Here is a 16,123-nt window from a genome sequence, read left to right as displayed (position 1 = left end):
TTTTGTGTTTTTATTTTTTTATTTATTTTTCACCCCATATTTAGATTAATCCGCTTTAACCGACACCTTTGGGAATTCACGGGTAATTTTGTTCGTGTTCTCATTTTTCCTCTCGTCTTCTAATTTAATTGTAATGAATATCTGAAACATTTAACATTATTTAGAGCTATTCATCAGTTTTGATTCCGCCGTCTGCTGGGCTGAAAAACAGTTTCGTTGATGTTCGGTGGTAATGAGTGTTTGATGGATGCAATTGATATGAAGTGGGAATGCATGTTTTGTTCGATTTCCATGAACTATGGATTTTGGAGGTGTTCATACATGTAATGAGGACTATTTGTTGATTAAGAATAGGGGGAGGGGTATTTCTTTTGTATGGCATGTCAATAAGAATTTTTAATTTTACCTAAATTACCATGAAATATTGGATTAAAAGTGAACATGCCAGTGATATGTGAAGTATATCAAAATTTTTAAAGGAGAAGAAATCGCATTCATCTTCCCATGATAAGGCCTGTTCAAGATCTTTTAAAATTGAAAACTTTTCAAAAGATTTCAACGGCGTATTAATACATCATATGTTAGTTGCGTTTCAAACTAAGGACATAAAGGAGATCAATTCTTTACTAACGTAGGCGGCACTAGCTTTAGTTTGCATAGTTTTCATTTTTTTTTATTTTATTGAATAAAAGCAAAAAATGTCGGAAATAGCTTAAAATTTTAGATTTGTACAGGGTGAGATAAAAAAAAACTGCAACCAACTTCACACCGCTGTCATTTCTAAGCCACTCGTCTGACAGCAGCTCAAATTATTCCAGTGACAGCTCATTATATTATTTACAAGCGTTCAAAAGCATTTTGGTGAGAATTTTCCAGCAAAAAACGTTATTCGTGATGGAATTCAAGCGTGATAGTGTGATTTCTTTATATGTGGCTGGAAAACCACAAGTGGCTATCGTTAGAGCACTCCAGCATTTAAATGTGAATAAATCTTTTGTGTCTCGTAACGTCTTTCGTTATCCTGCTACCAGTAGCCTAGTCCGACTTCAAGGGAGTGGACGGAAGAAAATAGCAACATCAGCAGAAATGGTTCGAAAAGTAAAGAAGCGACTTGATCGAAACCCCCGTCGCAGTAGCTGAAAAATGACTCGTGAGCTGAACATATCGCAATATTCCATTCGGCAAATATTGAAAAATGAGCTCGGGATGAAGCCATTGAAATTCCAAAAAGTGCAAGAACTTACACCGCAACAGAAAGAAAATAGACTCAAAAGAGCTTAAGAGTTGCTTCGCTTGGCCGAAATTGGTGAACTGCCGAATTTGGTTATCTCCGATGAGAAAACATTCATTGTCCAGCAGTTTGTAAACAAACAAAATGATCGTTGGCAAGGTTGGCACTAAAAAATACCAAAGTGTCGATCACCATCAAAATACCACTGAGCAACATTCGGGCAGCTTGTGACGGTTTCATTGGCCGTTTGAAGGCAATAATTCGTGCCAATGGTAACCAATTCGAACAAATCTAAAATTTGATGCTATTTCCGACATTTTTTTTGCTTTCATTCAATAAAATTTAAAAAAGTGTGAACATTATGGCGTTTGACTTTGTTGCAGTTTTTTTTATCTCACCCTGTATTTACTCATTGGAAGAGAATTGGTTATATGGACCTACAAAATTTTTTATTTAGAGTTCGTAATGCTTATGTAACCGTACCTTCCTTTATTCGATATTGTTATGATTTTAGCGACATTATCAACCGGAATTGTTTCAAATTTCATATTTGATGTTTCTAATGGGTACTACAGTATATGACAGAAAATTGTCTGTGCAGGTCCAGGTCTTCGTATAGCCCTCATTAACGGTACCTCCCTATATTCGTTTTTTTTACGATTTTAGGTACAAAATTCACTGGAATTGTTTCGAACTTCGTATTTGTAGTACCTAATGGGTTCTACAGCCCGTGTATTTTTTGGCTATTGATTCAACAAAACGCGTTTAATTTAATACTATAACGTATAACAGGCGAAAAATAGTCACAAGGTTAGAAAAAGTTATGAGGTTAGAGAAACCCAATTAAAATCGAATTTTAGGGACTGTGTTTTCAGACTAAAATGGTCTTTTGTGTTCGAAATTGTATTTGCATTAGTAAAAACTATTTCTCCACTGTCCGTTATTCATAATGTGGGACTATTAAGAAGTATTACAGTGTGATACAAACTTCAAAAACAAAGAAAAAAAAATAAGTTACAGAGCAGCAAGTTCGGCCGGTCCGAACTTTGAATACCCTCCACCATTTGGAACGAATTTAGAAATTTTCAAAAAATAAAATCCTTAAAAAATTTTGTTAAAATTAAAAAAACGAATATTGCCGTTATATTGGGGTCTATAAGACGTGGACGTACATAGGTATTGCTTGTCATAAGTCATTACCATATTCAAATTCGAAACTTGAAATAAACGGTGATTAATGTATGTAAAATCATCAAAATATCGTATATAGGGAGGTACCGTTACATCGGAGCTGTGCAAAGACCTGGACCAGCATAGACAATATTCTGCCATAGGCTGTAGCATCCATTACGAACTTAAAATACGACATCTCAAACAATTTCGATGGGTATTGTACGTAAACTCGTCAAAATAACGAATATAGGGAGGTACTGGTATATGGGGCCTATACGAAGACCTGGACCTGCATAGACAATTTTCCGTCACAGACTGTAGTTCCCATTACGAACTCGAAGTAAGTAATTTGAAACAATTCCGGTGAATAATGTCGCTAAAATCATTAAAATACCGAATATTGGGAGGTACCTTTATATGGGGGCTATACGAAGACGTGGACCAGCACAGACAATTTTCTGTCATAGACTGTAGTATCCATTACGAACTTCAAATACCAAATTTTAAACAATCCCGGTTAATAATGCCGCTAAAATCATAAAAATACCGAATAAAGGGAGGTACCGTTATATGGGGGCTATATGAAAACGTGGACCTACATGGCCCATTTACGAATTTAACCTGCCTACTGGAAAAGTAATTTTAGCCTTCTATCTCAATTCGTTCGAAAGATAACGTGATTACAACAGACAGACGGACAATTATGTGGGTAAATGTAAATAGGGTTATTAAAATCCTGAATATCGGTGGGTATCGTTATATATGCGCTATAGGAAAACGTGGAACGAAATATTCAATGGCTTGCCACCGTGCTAGAACCCATTATGAACTACAAATACCAATTTTTAGCAAAATATCGAATATCGGAGGGTTCCGTTGTATGGGGGCTATACCAAAACGTCGGCCTGCATATACAATCTTTCGCAACACGACCTAGAACCCATTACGAACTAAAAATACCAATTTCTAAACAAATCCATGAAAAAATCTGTCAAAAACTATAAAATATATAAATATCGATATATAAATATCGAAAGGTACCGTTATATGGGAACTCTACCGAAAATGGGACCGATATATCTCATTTTTAATACCAACCATCCTAGACACATACGTCATGTGGGCTGTATCATGATTTCAACAGACAGACGGACATCGTTAAATCGACTTAGATTTTTTTTGCTGATTATGAATATATATACTTTATGGGGTCTACGATGAATAGTTGGGGATGTTACAAACGGAATGACATAGTTAATATACCTTCCTTTCCAAGGTGGAGGGTATAAAAAAACTTCTCTAATGTTCCAATTCTAGATTGTGGGTGCCCACAGAAGACTAATCTACCTTTGGTTTTTCTGGGTCACTTCGAAAACAGATGTTATAGAAAATCTAAGTTTCTTGAATTTTAAACTTTAAACTTTTTATTTAAACTTTAAATTTCTATTTTTAATAACGGATTTGTATAACTTTGGAAGGATCGAATGTTACCTTTCAAACAAATCATCATTTTGAGATTAGTTAACAAATAGCAAAGTTAAAGAGTTAAAAATACATCAAAAACGGGAAAACCATTTTCTTCGTGCTCTACACTGCAAAGCTGATACCAAACACTAGTATTATTTATTTTTGCTAAAAAAGAATTGTATAAGCTTTCAAAAATCATTAAAGTCGGTTGAGAAATAGGCGATTTATAATCCGTTGTAAAAATATAAGTTATGCACGTTGAAAGTTGAAAATCCAATTAAAAGATGAAAATTGAAATTTACTGTTTTAAAATCAATTTTCGAAGTGACCCAGAAAAACCAAAGCTATATTCGTCATCTGTGGTCTCCCACAAACCAGAATTAGAACATTAAAGCAAGTGTGTATTTTTGCTGTCCCACAGTGTTATAAGGCCTAGATCATTCAAGAACACAGATCAACACAGATTGTTAGTACCATTGCACAGTGGTCGAGGTCGTATAGGAAAAGCGGCCAAAAATACTTTCAGTGCAGATATCAATATTTGAATATTTGGTTATGGCACCTTGATAGGATACAAATACAAAATGTGACAAAATGGATATGGTCGATGCATGTTTTGGCATGGCCCCCTTACAACGTATCATCCGAATAAGAGTTTTTTTGCCCAATTCCTGTCACATTTCCACACCAGATTATTCTGTCATTTTGACATATTACGTTCTAAAGAGTTAAAGAATAATTTTAATTTTGAAAATTATTTGGAACGGCCCACCTTCAGGTAGAGTCCCCTCGTGTAAAGGTACCCGCAATTAAAAAAGTATTTTTTATACAAATCAATTCCAAATTGCATTACTTTCACATTTTTTTTGTAAACAAAATAAAATAAGAATTAAAAAAAAATAATCAAAATTATTAATGTATATTTATAAATTTCAATATTATTCAAGTACATCAAATACAGGTTTTATTTCAGAGCTCAGAAAAAGACGGTTAATAAGATCTGTATTTATTGAAACACGAGAATTTTTCGGGTATGATTTAGTCTAAAACTTTTTTGTATCTTTGTTTCTAGACTCCACAGTCTCCTCCGATAATTCTCCAATCGATACCCTGGCATATTTTATAATGTCGGGTGCATGTATAAAATTTTTTGTACTGTGGGTGGAAGATAGTACCATGGATATCTATTTGTTAACTCTTTAGCAGTTTTCAGTGCAAAGGCCTTAAATTTTTCGACATTAATGTTGTACCTAGATGACAATGCTTGTAACAATATTGAACACCTCTCACCTCTCTTTATCAATCCCTGTTGTTTCTGCAGATAAGTTCACCATAAAACTGACAAAATTGCAGCATAACATACACATCTGACAAAATTAGAATCTTAATAACGTGAAAAAATCGCATTGGAGAATGCAGGGGGAAGACAATTAAAAATTTAACTAAAATCTAATTTTATTGTCAAAATTAATCTTAAAGGCAACTCAGAACACGCACATCTTCTATATATTATACACAACTGTTAAACACACAAATAACTGCCCTTAAAACAAGTCAATACCTTGCTTTTTAATAATTATGCCAAAATTTGTAATTTTGAAATCTATTTAATTTTGTATTACAGTTCTATTTCACTCCACTTTTGCACTGATCCCACTGAAAAATGCAACTTACTACATTTTCTCTTTTTATACTCTCCACCTTTGAAAGAAGGGTATATTAACTTTATCAGTTACAAACTCCTCCAAATAATCATGTCAGACCCAACAAAGTATATATATTCTTATATGTCCGTTGGTCTGTTTGTTGTAATCACGCTATCCTTCGAACGAATTGAGATAGAAGGCTAAAATACGAACCTAAAGGACGAACCCTATTGAAATTGGAGATAATCGGTAAAAATTTAGATATAGCTTCCATATAAATCTTCGGCCGATTTGCCTGTAATATCAAACGTGTAATATCAGTCCGAATAGTATGAAATTTTGCAGATACAACCAAATTAGGCTTGAAAATAAGTATGCCATATTTGATCGATATCGGTTCAGATTTGGATATAGCTCCCATATAAAACTTCGACCGATTTACGTTTTATTGTGCACCAAACGCCTAATATTTGTCCAAATGGGATGGAATTTGGCACTTCCGAATTGAGTCTAGATGCTAGTATGTAAAATTTGGTGAAGATCGGTTCAGATATAGCTATAGCTCCTATATATAAGGTTCATCCGATTTCTTATATTTGTTACCCACAGCCGTAATATGCACTCCGTAACAACGATATTCAGGGAAATATATCAAATACAGCTCAGGAATATCTTTGCCAAATTTTATCGAGATCGGTTCCGATTTGGATATAGCTCCCATATATATCTTTATCCGATTTCAATTTGATTGTGCACCAAATGGACAATACAAGTCCGAATTTAAAAGATACAAATGCTTCGGCATATTTAGTCTTTAAACTTTAAATGAACTTTAAAATATAATTATAATCATAGCGTGTATGATTGAATTCTCCCATAAAAACTTTTAATTGTTATGTGGAGCTCTACTAAATTAGCATAGTGGTGTAGGGTATCATAAAGTCGGCCCCGCCCGACTTTAAGACGTTCTTTACTAGTTTTATTTTAAAATCTTATTTTTTTAGAATTTTAACGGATTTTATTGTTTTTGAGAATTGCTAAATTCGTTCCAAATGGTGGAGGGTATTCAATTTTTTTAACTTGTTTTATGCTATTCTCGAAGTGCTATTCTCGTTAGAATGAAGCCATGATTATTATGTTTTCTAAAAAGCTTAACCCCTTAAGAGTACTTGTGTACACATTTGACAATAAATATATTATTTTAATTTTTGGAATTTTGGCGACAATGCACGACAATGCACAGTGCATTGGATAACAGCTCAGTTTTAGTGTCATTGCGTCATATGGAAGCATTTTACTATTCTTTTTATCAGAAGACCACTCATCTTAAACACATACTGAATTTCCTCATAAATTTGTTAAATGCCAACAAATTCTTTATTTTAAAATATTCTTATAAATGTATTAATCAACCGAAAAAAGGAACAAATGTACAACTTAATTAGTTGAATGAGAAATAAATTAAGATAAAAATCCATTAATCGAATAACAAATTGATTGATAGGTAAACAAACATATTTATTAAGATACAACATTTGTTTTTCCTCAAAAAAAAAAAAAAAGATAAACGCCCACTCGTATCAAGCAGAACAACCCTTTTTGGACTTCAGAAACATTCTCAAAAAAAGGAAGATTCATTTTAGCCAACTGTCTTGACCACAATCCAATGACTGACAACAGTTTTTTGTTTTGGTTTCTTCTCTTTATTTTCGGGGGATGTGCGTGCAATTCAATGACGGACTGGCTGACTGACTGCCTTGCTGTTGGGTCGTTCGTTTGCTTAGCTGAATGTCTTTAAGATAATGATGATATTTATGGTCATTTTCAGATGTTAACCCTCTGTGAATATGAATTAGAGCGATAGCCTGTAATTGCTTCTTAATTAATGCGTTGCATTCACAATTTAAGCGAGTCTTGAAATTTCATGTGACTGATTGGTTGGCTGGCTGGTCGGATCCCTGCTTTTGACATGATACACGTTATTTATTTGGGTTTTGATGCCGTGTAATGAACAGCAGCCACCAAAAAACGGCATAACGATTAATGATAAATAATAGATGTTTAAAGCAAGCCAAGTGAGCTGCAGAGCGAGCGAGAGAGTGAGCAAAGAATACACCTTGTTTGTATGGATGTCCGTTTGCCGTGATGGTAAACCCCAATTAAAAATGCATTAGCGTTTACCTTAGTTTATTTTTTGTTTTATTTTCAAACGAAAAGACCCACAAACGCTCATATGTGTATTTATACGCTGCTACTGCTGCCCGACAAAAAAGCAAATAAATAAAATACTCATCAAATACTCGTAACAACAGCACCTCTCAACCAGATAAAAAATGAGAAGCAGGCGTGTAGCCAGGCAGCCAGAGCTTCCAAACATCTTGCGTCGATTTGAGGCTCTGCCATGATGTTGGGATCATTAGCATAACAACGGCTTACAAAACGCATTCAACAACGCCTGACGACTAGCTGGACGCATGGATGGTTGGATGGATGGATGAGCAATGGATGGACGGACGGACGGACAACCACAACATGGAATATCCCACAAACCAAACCAAGAATAGGCTGGCGTTACTGTTTTTTTTTTTAATTTTTTTCCTGCTACATTTCGAATTGAACATGAAACGTTTTGGTTTCTGATAATGACGTTTAAACAATTTAATTAAAATGTAATTAATTTTGGAGCCATTATGTAAACAGGGTTGGGCTCCCCCTCTCCCCACTCTCAACATTGTGGCTCACATTAATGGGAGTTCATATCTGGTTTCCCTTCTCTTTCTGCATCCCTCTCTCTCGGCCTTTCTCTCTTAATTGGATAATGTAATAATCACCCAACAACTAGGTGTAATTTTGTACAATTAAGCCCAACATGGCCTGGTTGCGGGGATGGGTGCTTTGGGCTGATGTTTTAAATTGCTAATATAATTTTAAATGTTTTCACAGGGCGTTAAAACGCAATTAGCCACCATAATTGAGAATATGCAAAATAATGGAATAATTTATAGAATAGAGAAAGTCGGTATATGTCTGTGGAATTTTTCTTTAGGAGATGAATTAAAAAAGCTAATCCTCGATGAGAGTGGAAATCTAAATCGATTCAATCAGTTAGCAGTTACAATTACAGATAATTTTCAATTTTTGATTTATTTTTCGAAGAAGACACATGGAAAGTTTTTGCATCAAAAGTATGTTGTACTGTGTAATCTACGTCCAAGTTTTATGCCTGTGGTCAGGGTATCATTTTCTTGTGTATTTATTTGTAACATGGAGGAATCGACATAGGTCAATAGTTCCTTTTGATGATTTACATGTCCGTCCGACGGTCCGTCCGTCCATGTACAGGGTTGCCCATATCCGACGGACCCATCTGGCAACGCCATAACTTTTGACAGAGATGTCACATCTAAGAACACCATTAAGCGTTTATACGAAAAATTTTCGACTGGTAAGGCTCTTTCTAATCCGAAGAGGCCATATAAAAGTCGACCAAGGCGATCGACCGAGAATATCGCTGCCGTACGAGCCAGTGTTGAGAGGTCCCCAAGAACATCCCAAAAACGCCGTTCTCAGCAGTTGGGCATGGCTCGGTCCACTTTACAACGGATTATTCGCATTGATTTGCATTTGTTCCCGTACAAAATTCAATTGACGCAAAGAATGTTGCCTGCGGACAAGCCTCGTCGATTGGAATGGGCCCAAAAGGCCCAATAGTCCGTCGAATATGGGCAACCCTGTATTTTGTAAACAAAATACAGGTCGCATTTATTGCCCGATCGAGATGAAATTTTGCACAATTCATTTGTTTGATCCAAAGACGAACTCTATTGAAATAACCAATGGAAATTTAGATATGGCTCCCGTATATATCTTCAACCAATTTCGGGAATTCAGTCAAGAAGTACATATATAAAACTTGGAAATCGGTTCAGTTGTAGCTGTAGATCACATATATATGGTTCATTCGATGTGGGGTTTATGTCCCTCATATGCGTAATATGGATTCCACAACAATGATCTTTGGTACAAGATATCAGATACAGCTCAGAAATAAGTGCCTAGATTCAGATCGGTACAGATTTGGATATAGCTCCCATATACATCTTTTTCCGATTTCAGGTTCATTGTGCACCAAGTGGACTGAATCCGCCCAAATGAACTGAATTTTGGCACTTCCAACGGAATTCCTCACAGATTTTTATATACCTTCGATATACATCTCCATTCGATTTTACGGTTATTGCTCACCCTATATGTTACATAAGCCCAAATTGGATAGTTATTTTTATATTCAATCGTTCTTCCATTTGGTGAAACTCGGTCCGGTATATCTATTGCCCCAATAAATATTTTTTAATATTATAAAATAAATAATAAATTTAATAAACCGAAGACATATCATGCACTATACAGCAATGATATTTGATACTAGAGGTGCAAAAAGAAAGAATTTGTTGAAAATCGATTCAGAGTTGGATATAATTCCCAAATTGTGACTACTCTAAAGCATTCAAATAAGGTTCATAGTTGGTATGATCTACTGCACATAAATTGCCAATATAAACTGTTCTTGTTAGGGGAGCTCTACTAAATACGCATAGTGGTGTAGGTATCATATAATCGGTCCCGCCAGACTTTTGAACTTTTCTTACTGGTTAAACGTGTCAAAAGTGCATATGAATCGCAATTGTTACTTTGGCTTGAGATAAGTTTGGATTTTTTAACATTTTTGAAAATACTCCAAATTGTACCGAGGTTTTCCCGTAAATAATATTACATTCATAAGTGAATTGTTTCAGGACATCAATTTCCTTGTCTACTCATAAATTCTGACATGTCAAAGCCATTTTTCAAACTTTTTTTTTTACCTTTTTCAATTTTATATTAAATAATTTATTGGATTTGCCACAAGTAGCAAAACTTCTAATAACTTAAATTAAAAAATGGTTATGAAATTCTGACATGTCAATGCCATTTGAAAAAAGTTTATACAAACTAAACAAAGGATGTAGCTGTGAAAAATTCTTAAAACTTTCATGAAAACTTTTTGTGAAGAACAATAATATATTCCTGTTCTGAAATTTTAAAAATTAAATATCAGTAATGTTTGCGCTCCAATTAATATATATATATTTTTTTGAAAAAAGCAGAAAATTAAGGAAAAAAGAAAAAAATCATTTTTAACAAACTACAGGTTTTGGGCGGAAAATTCTTAATATTTTAAGATTTTGTATAGCAAACTACAAAAATATTCTTAAGTAGCCCAAAAAGTTCAAGGAAAGAAAAACATTTATAAATAAAAGCCTTTGGATTTAATATTCTAAAGATTTCCATTTTAAACGAATTTTAAACGGACCTTATGGATATATGTCTGGCATTGGGCTATGGAAGAACGTAGATCTATATAGAAAATATTATGCTACAGGAGGTAGAACCCATAACAGCTTCTTAATTCGAAATTTTAAACAAATCATAAAAACGTTTTTATTTGGCTGGAAAACCACTAGTGGCTATCGTTACCGTGATACTGGTAGCGTAGCCCGACGTCAAGGAAGTGGACGGAAGAAAACAGCAACATCAGCAGAAATGGTTCGAAAAGTAAAGAAGCGCGTCGCAGTGGCCGAGAAATGGCTCGTGGCTCCATTCGGCAAATATTGAAAAATGAGCTCGGGATCAAGCCATAATGCAAAAAAGTGCAAGAACTTACACCGAAACAGAAAGAAAATGGACTCAAAAGAGCTAAAGAAAAGCTTCGCTTGGCCGAAAGTGGTGAACTGTCGAATTTGCTTTTCTCCGATGGGAAAACATTCAGCAGTTTGCGAACAAACAAAATTATCGTGTTTACTTGCCGAACAGGTCAGCTGAACCTTCGGTTGGCCACCAGAACTCAAGCGCCGACCATGGTGATGGTGTGGGCTGCCATAACAGCCGATGGTCGCTCTCCGCTCGTATTAATCTACCGTGGCATCAGAATAAATACCGAATATTATCGCGAAAATATTCTGGAGGGTGTATTAAAGCCTTGATCACGCAAACATTTTGTCCGCAGACAGCACCAACAGGACTCAGCACGCGTCACCCAAGAATGGTTACAAAATTAGGTTCCTCGCTTCATTTCCAGCGTACAATGGCCACAGAAATTTCCGGATACCAATCCGCTGGACCATTGTGTCTGGAGTATTTTGGAAAGCAAGGTTGGCACTAAAAAACACAAAAGTGTTGATCACTTGTCGGGAATGGGCCAAAATACCGCAGAGCAACATTCGGGGAGCGTGTGACGGTTTCATTGGTCGTTTGAAGACCATAATTTGTGCCAAAGGTGACTAATTCGACCAAATCTAAACTTAACTTCTAAAATTTGATGCTATTTCCGACATTGTTTGCTTTCATTCAATAACATTTAAAAAATAGTAAAAATTATGGCGTTTGACTTTGTTGCAGTTTTTTTATCTCTAATATAATAATATCTCTGATTTTTATACCCTCCACCATACTATGGAGGGTATATTCATTTTGTCATTCCGTTTGTAACTCATCGAAATAATGATCTTAGACCAAACAAAGTATATATATCCTTGATCAGCGTAAAATTCTAAGACGATTTAGCCATGTCCGTCTGTCTGTCTGTCTGTTGCAATCACGATATCTTTCGAACGAATTGAGATAGAAGGCTAAAATTTTGCACACATGTTTATTTTGCCAGTAGGCATAGTGAATGGGCCATGTAGGTCCACGTTTTCATATAGCCCCCATATAACGGTAGCCTCCGATATTCGGTATTTTGATGATTTTAGCGACATTATTCACCGGAATTGTTTCATATTTGGTGTTTGAAGTTCGAAATGGATACTACAGCCTAAGGCAGATAATTGTCTACACAGGTCCGTGCAAGTCCAGGTCGGTATTTTGACGATTTTAGGTACAATACTCACCGAAATTGTTTGAGATGTCGTATTTGCAGTTCATAATGAAAGCTAGAGCCTGTACAGAAAATTGTCATACATGTCCAGGTCTTCGTATAGCTCCCGTATAACGGTACCTCCCTATGTACGTTATTTTGATGATTTTGGCTACATTATTCACCGTTTATTTCAAATTTCGAATTTGAATATGGTAATGGCTTGTGACAAACAATGCCTATGTAGGTGCACGTCGTACAGGCATGTGAAATGTTACTTTTTTTAAAAATGTTATTTTTTAAAATGCTAACAGAATTTTTGGCGAATGTTGTCTTTTTCGAAAATTTTCAAATTCGTTCTAAATGGTGGAGGGTATTCAAAGTTCGGCCCGGCCGAACTTACTACAATTTTACTTGTAGTTATTGTAACAGTATTTGCCATATGTTTCAATCGAATGATATCTTCGCAGAATATTTTGAATTGCTACGATTCCGTTTAAAGGGTGTTTTTAACCAGGACCGAAAAGATTCCTTTTTTAATTCGCTTGAGTGTTAACATTTTCGACAAAAGTATTCTTTGTATTGTCCCAGAAACTTTATATCTAAAATGCATGGATTCCGAGGAATCTTAATCCGAATCTTTCCTCTCTTTGCGCCGTGTTGCATAGTGTAATTTTCATATAACACAAATAGTGTAATCCACATTATTTAAAAGTTAAGCAATAGTAGTGCAGTCAAAATAGGCAATTTAAAAAATGTCTTCAATGCTGAATTTTGATGTGGATCTAGATTTTACCATTACAAACAAAATGTCAAAAGTCCCTATAATTTCCATATGTGCAAAAAATATAATACGGGGTCAAATGTTAAGAAAATCTCCTCAATACAATTTTCAATACAAAGTGGCATATGAACACGTATGAATGACACCAACGATGTCATAAAGATTTTTTTTATTAATGACTTAATTTGAAAAGTTATCATGGCATAGCCTCCATATGAAAGTCGGGGTTTACGATTTTCTCGAAATTTAGAATGTGTTGCAAAAACCTGTTCTAAGAACTTTTAAGAGTTTAGTTACAAATTTCTTTGAACTCAGATAGAAAATAGAAACTTTAAAAGGAATTTCTTTCTATAATTTCCCCAAAATTCCGCAAATTTCTTAAAAATACAAACAATCTGCAATAACAATACGACAGGGGACAACTCACCTGGAAATCGATGCGAAAAGATACGCCCGTGACGCGACAGCAGCCACGGATACAAGGGATATGTGTCCCGTATGAGATGTGGATTACCAAATGGCGGATGATGTGGTCCCGGTGGAAATAATCCCAAATGATGGCCGTGCATTAGGTGAGGAGGCAGGTGATGGGTTGGCGGCGGTGGAGCTGGTGGACCTGGTGGTGGGGGTCCGCCTGGCGGTCCGCCATGAGGTCCTGCCTGATGATGTTGTTGTTGTTGCTGCTGCTGTTGATGATGGGCCAGAACGGCGGCCATTTGAAATTGGGCAGCCAAAAGATGAGGATTAGATGTGGGTGCTGGAGCTGTGGGTGAGGGTGGCATTAACGGATTACTGGATGTGTGACCCAGTAGCGGGGGTAAATTAGATGGTTGTCCATCGGGTGGCCTTATTAGAGGTAAACTACCCGGTGCCGGTAGGGGAAATGGTCGCACGAGGCCCGGTGGTAGAGTGGGTAAAGTTTTGAATAGCCTTTGTTCCGTGGGTGAGGTGGCCTCGCGGGGGGAGTGTAGAGGCGTTGTGGAGCGACTACTGTGCGGATGATCTGTAGCAGGTATGGGAGATTGGGTTTGATCCCGTGATGAGCACTCACGTATGGGTGAATTGCCACTTTCTGGAGGATCACTGTCCTGGGCGATTGGACGATTTATCACAGATGTTGTACGATTCAAGTGGAGCGGCGGAGGTGGTGGTGATGTGGATGATGAGGGTTTTAGACGACTACTTCTCAGTTCCAAAGGTTCCTGGGATTCATGGTGATTTGGCGGTGAATTGTTATTAAGTCGTGGCGGACCAATAATCCTTAGCCTTTGAACTGGTGAGGGTGGAGTTGTGTCGTTCTTTCGTTCGCCACCCACCAAAGCGTCTATGCTAAATGCCAGCTTGGGTTTGCTCTGCATTGTAGCTGTGCTTGCCACCGTTTTTTGGTTACTTACAATTGTTGTTGTTGCCACTGAAGCCGCCGGGCTAGGTTTACTGGCAACGTTAAATGGATTAATCGGCACCAGGGGCAGCATTGTCAATGTTTGACGTCGGCTACACGTGACCATTGGCGAAATTGTATTGAAATGTTGTAGTTGTTGTTGTTTTTCTTAGATATTATTTTTTTCCGACTTCGATTTGAAACACAGATTCTCTTCACAAAAAATTTGTCGGAGTTTAAATGCTTGGGTTTTGGCACATTTTTTGCTTTTGTTTTCTAAATAAATATTGTTATGTTAATTTGTGTTTAGGGGGTCTTGGCCGCACAATACACGTCACAACAAAGGCAGCGGGCGTTTGTCGCTTGCCGCTTTAATTGAACTCAATTCGTAACGGTTGACAGTTAAATGCAAGGCATTATCGAAAGCCAACAAGCCAAAATCGATTGAGACTAATGGAGCATAACCGTTACGCTTTGGCGTTGAAACAACAAAAACAATAACAACAACAAGCTGTTAACGCCGTTACCATTGAATGGTCGAGCGTTGTTGCATTGTTTGTGGTTGGCGGTTGCATTTTCGGGATGCAATGGCAGCAGCGGCTTGACGTTTCGTTTTCGAATAAAACCCGCAATGCACTGTAATTTGAACAAATTGTTTTTAAATGCTTACAGACACTCAAACACACACACATACACACTCAAAAAATTACAGCTATGGCTTTCAGACGCAACACTTTTGGCCGGCACGCAATACGGCACTCACGCTCAGCTCAGCTCGACTCTCGGTTAAGCCCAAAATTCACGCACATTCATGTAAGTTTAACAACTTTGAAACATTTGGCTAGACGGCGATTATCTAACGTTTGTTTGCCCCGCTAGTGTGACCGACTCTGACAACCAACTATATACATGCGAAGTGTACGCGCCCGTGCACAGAGTGTAGCTATTCAAGTTGCCATACCCGGTTTTTTTTCGACTTTGTTGTGGCAGCAATTAGCGGATTTCGAATTAATGGGCCATGTTCATTGTTAACATAACCACACGTTAATAATAAAGCGTGTTACCTTGCGCCCATCCCCCTCTCTTTATTTTCAAACAGCCTGAAAAATTCCCGCAAGGGTTCTATTTGGTCAATGCGTTATTTTTTTTTGATAGCCACTGAACCGGTAACGCGCTGAAAGTTCCACTCACTGTTAATTGACTTGAAATCTCAAGCAAACTAAACTCTTCAGCATGGAACAGTGAATGCTCAACACACAGCAGACGATGATGATGACGACGACGACGGCGCTTTCATCGTCAAGCCATCACCAGGCATTGGAGACGACAAATGGTCGTCGTTGTTGTGGTTGTGGCATTTGCAGTTGGCTGGCTCAAAACAAACAAACCAACCAACAAACCAGGCAGTCAGCCAGTCAGTCACCCAACCAATAAACCTTATGCCATTGCCTTCTAACCAATGCAAACGGGGGCCGATGCTTTATGCGAAGCTTTATGGCACGTGAGAGAAAGAGCACACATTAGAGCTCTTGCCAAAGGTGGCAAC

General features: G+C 36.8%; 1 protein-coding gene across 1 annotated transcript in view; it reads right to left on the bottom strand.

Annotated features, from left to right (window-relative positions):
* The window catches only part of LOC101887946 (homeotic protein empty spiracles), a 35,140-nt gene extending 19,249 nt beyond the window's left edge, over positions 1-15,891 (bottom strand). The window contains exon 1 of the mRNA XM_005179283.4: positions 13,624-15,891. Coding sequence (XP_005179340.4) covers positions 13,624-14,704 — 1,081 coding nt within the window. The 5' untranslated portion in view covers positions 14,705-15,891. The remainder of the gene's footprint in view (positions 1-13,623) is intronic.
* Positions 15,892-16,123: the final 232 nt, after the last annotated feature.

The sequence above is a fragment of the Musca domestica genome, unplaced genomic scaffold, assembly GCF_030504385.1.
Source record: "Musca domestica strain aabys unplaced genomic scaffold, Musca_domestica.polishedcontigs.V.1.1 1, whole genome shotgun sequence".
Lineage (NCBI taxonomy): Eukaryota > Metazoa > Arthropoda > Insecta > Diptera > Muscidae > Musca > Musca domestica.
Note: the sequence above shows the minus strand (reverse complement) of the source record. Positions and strands in the feature narration are given on the sequence as shown.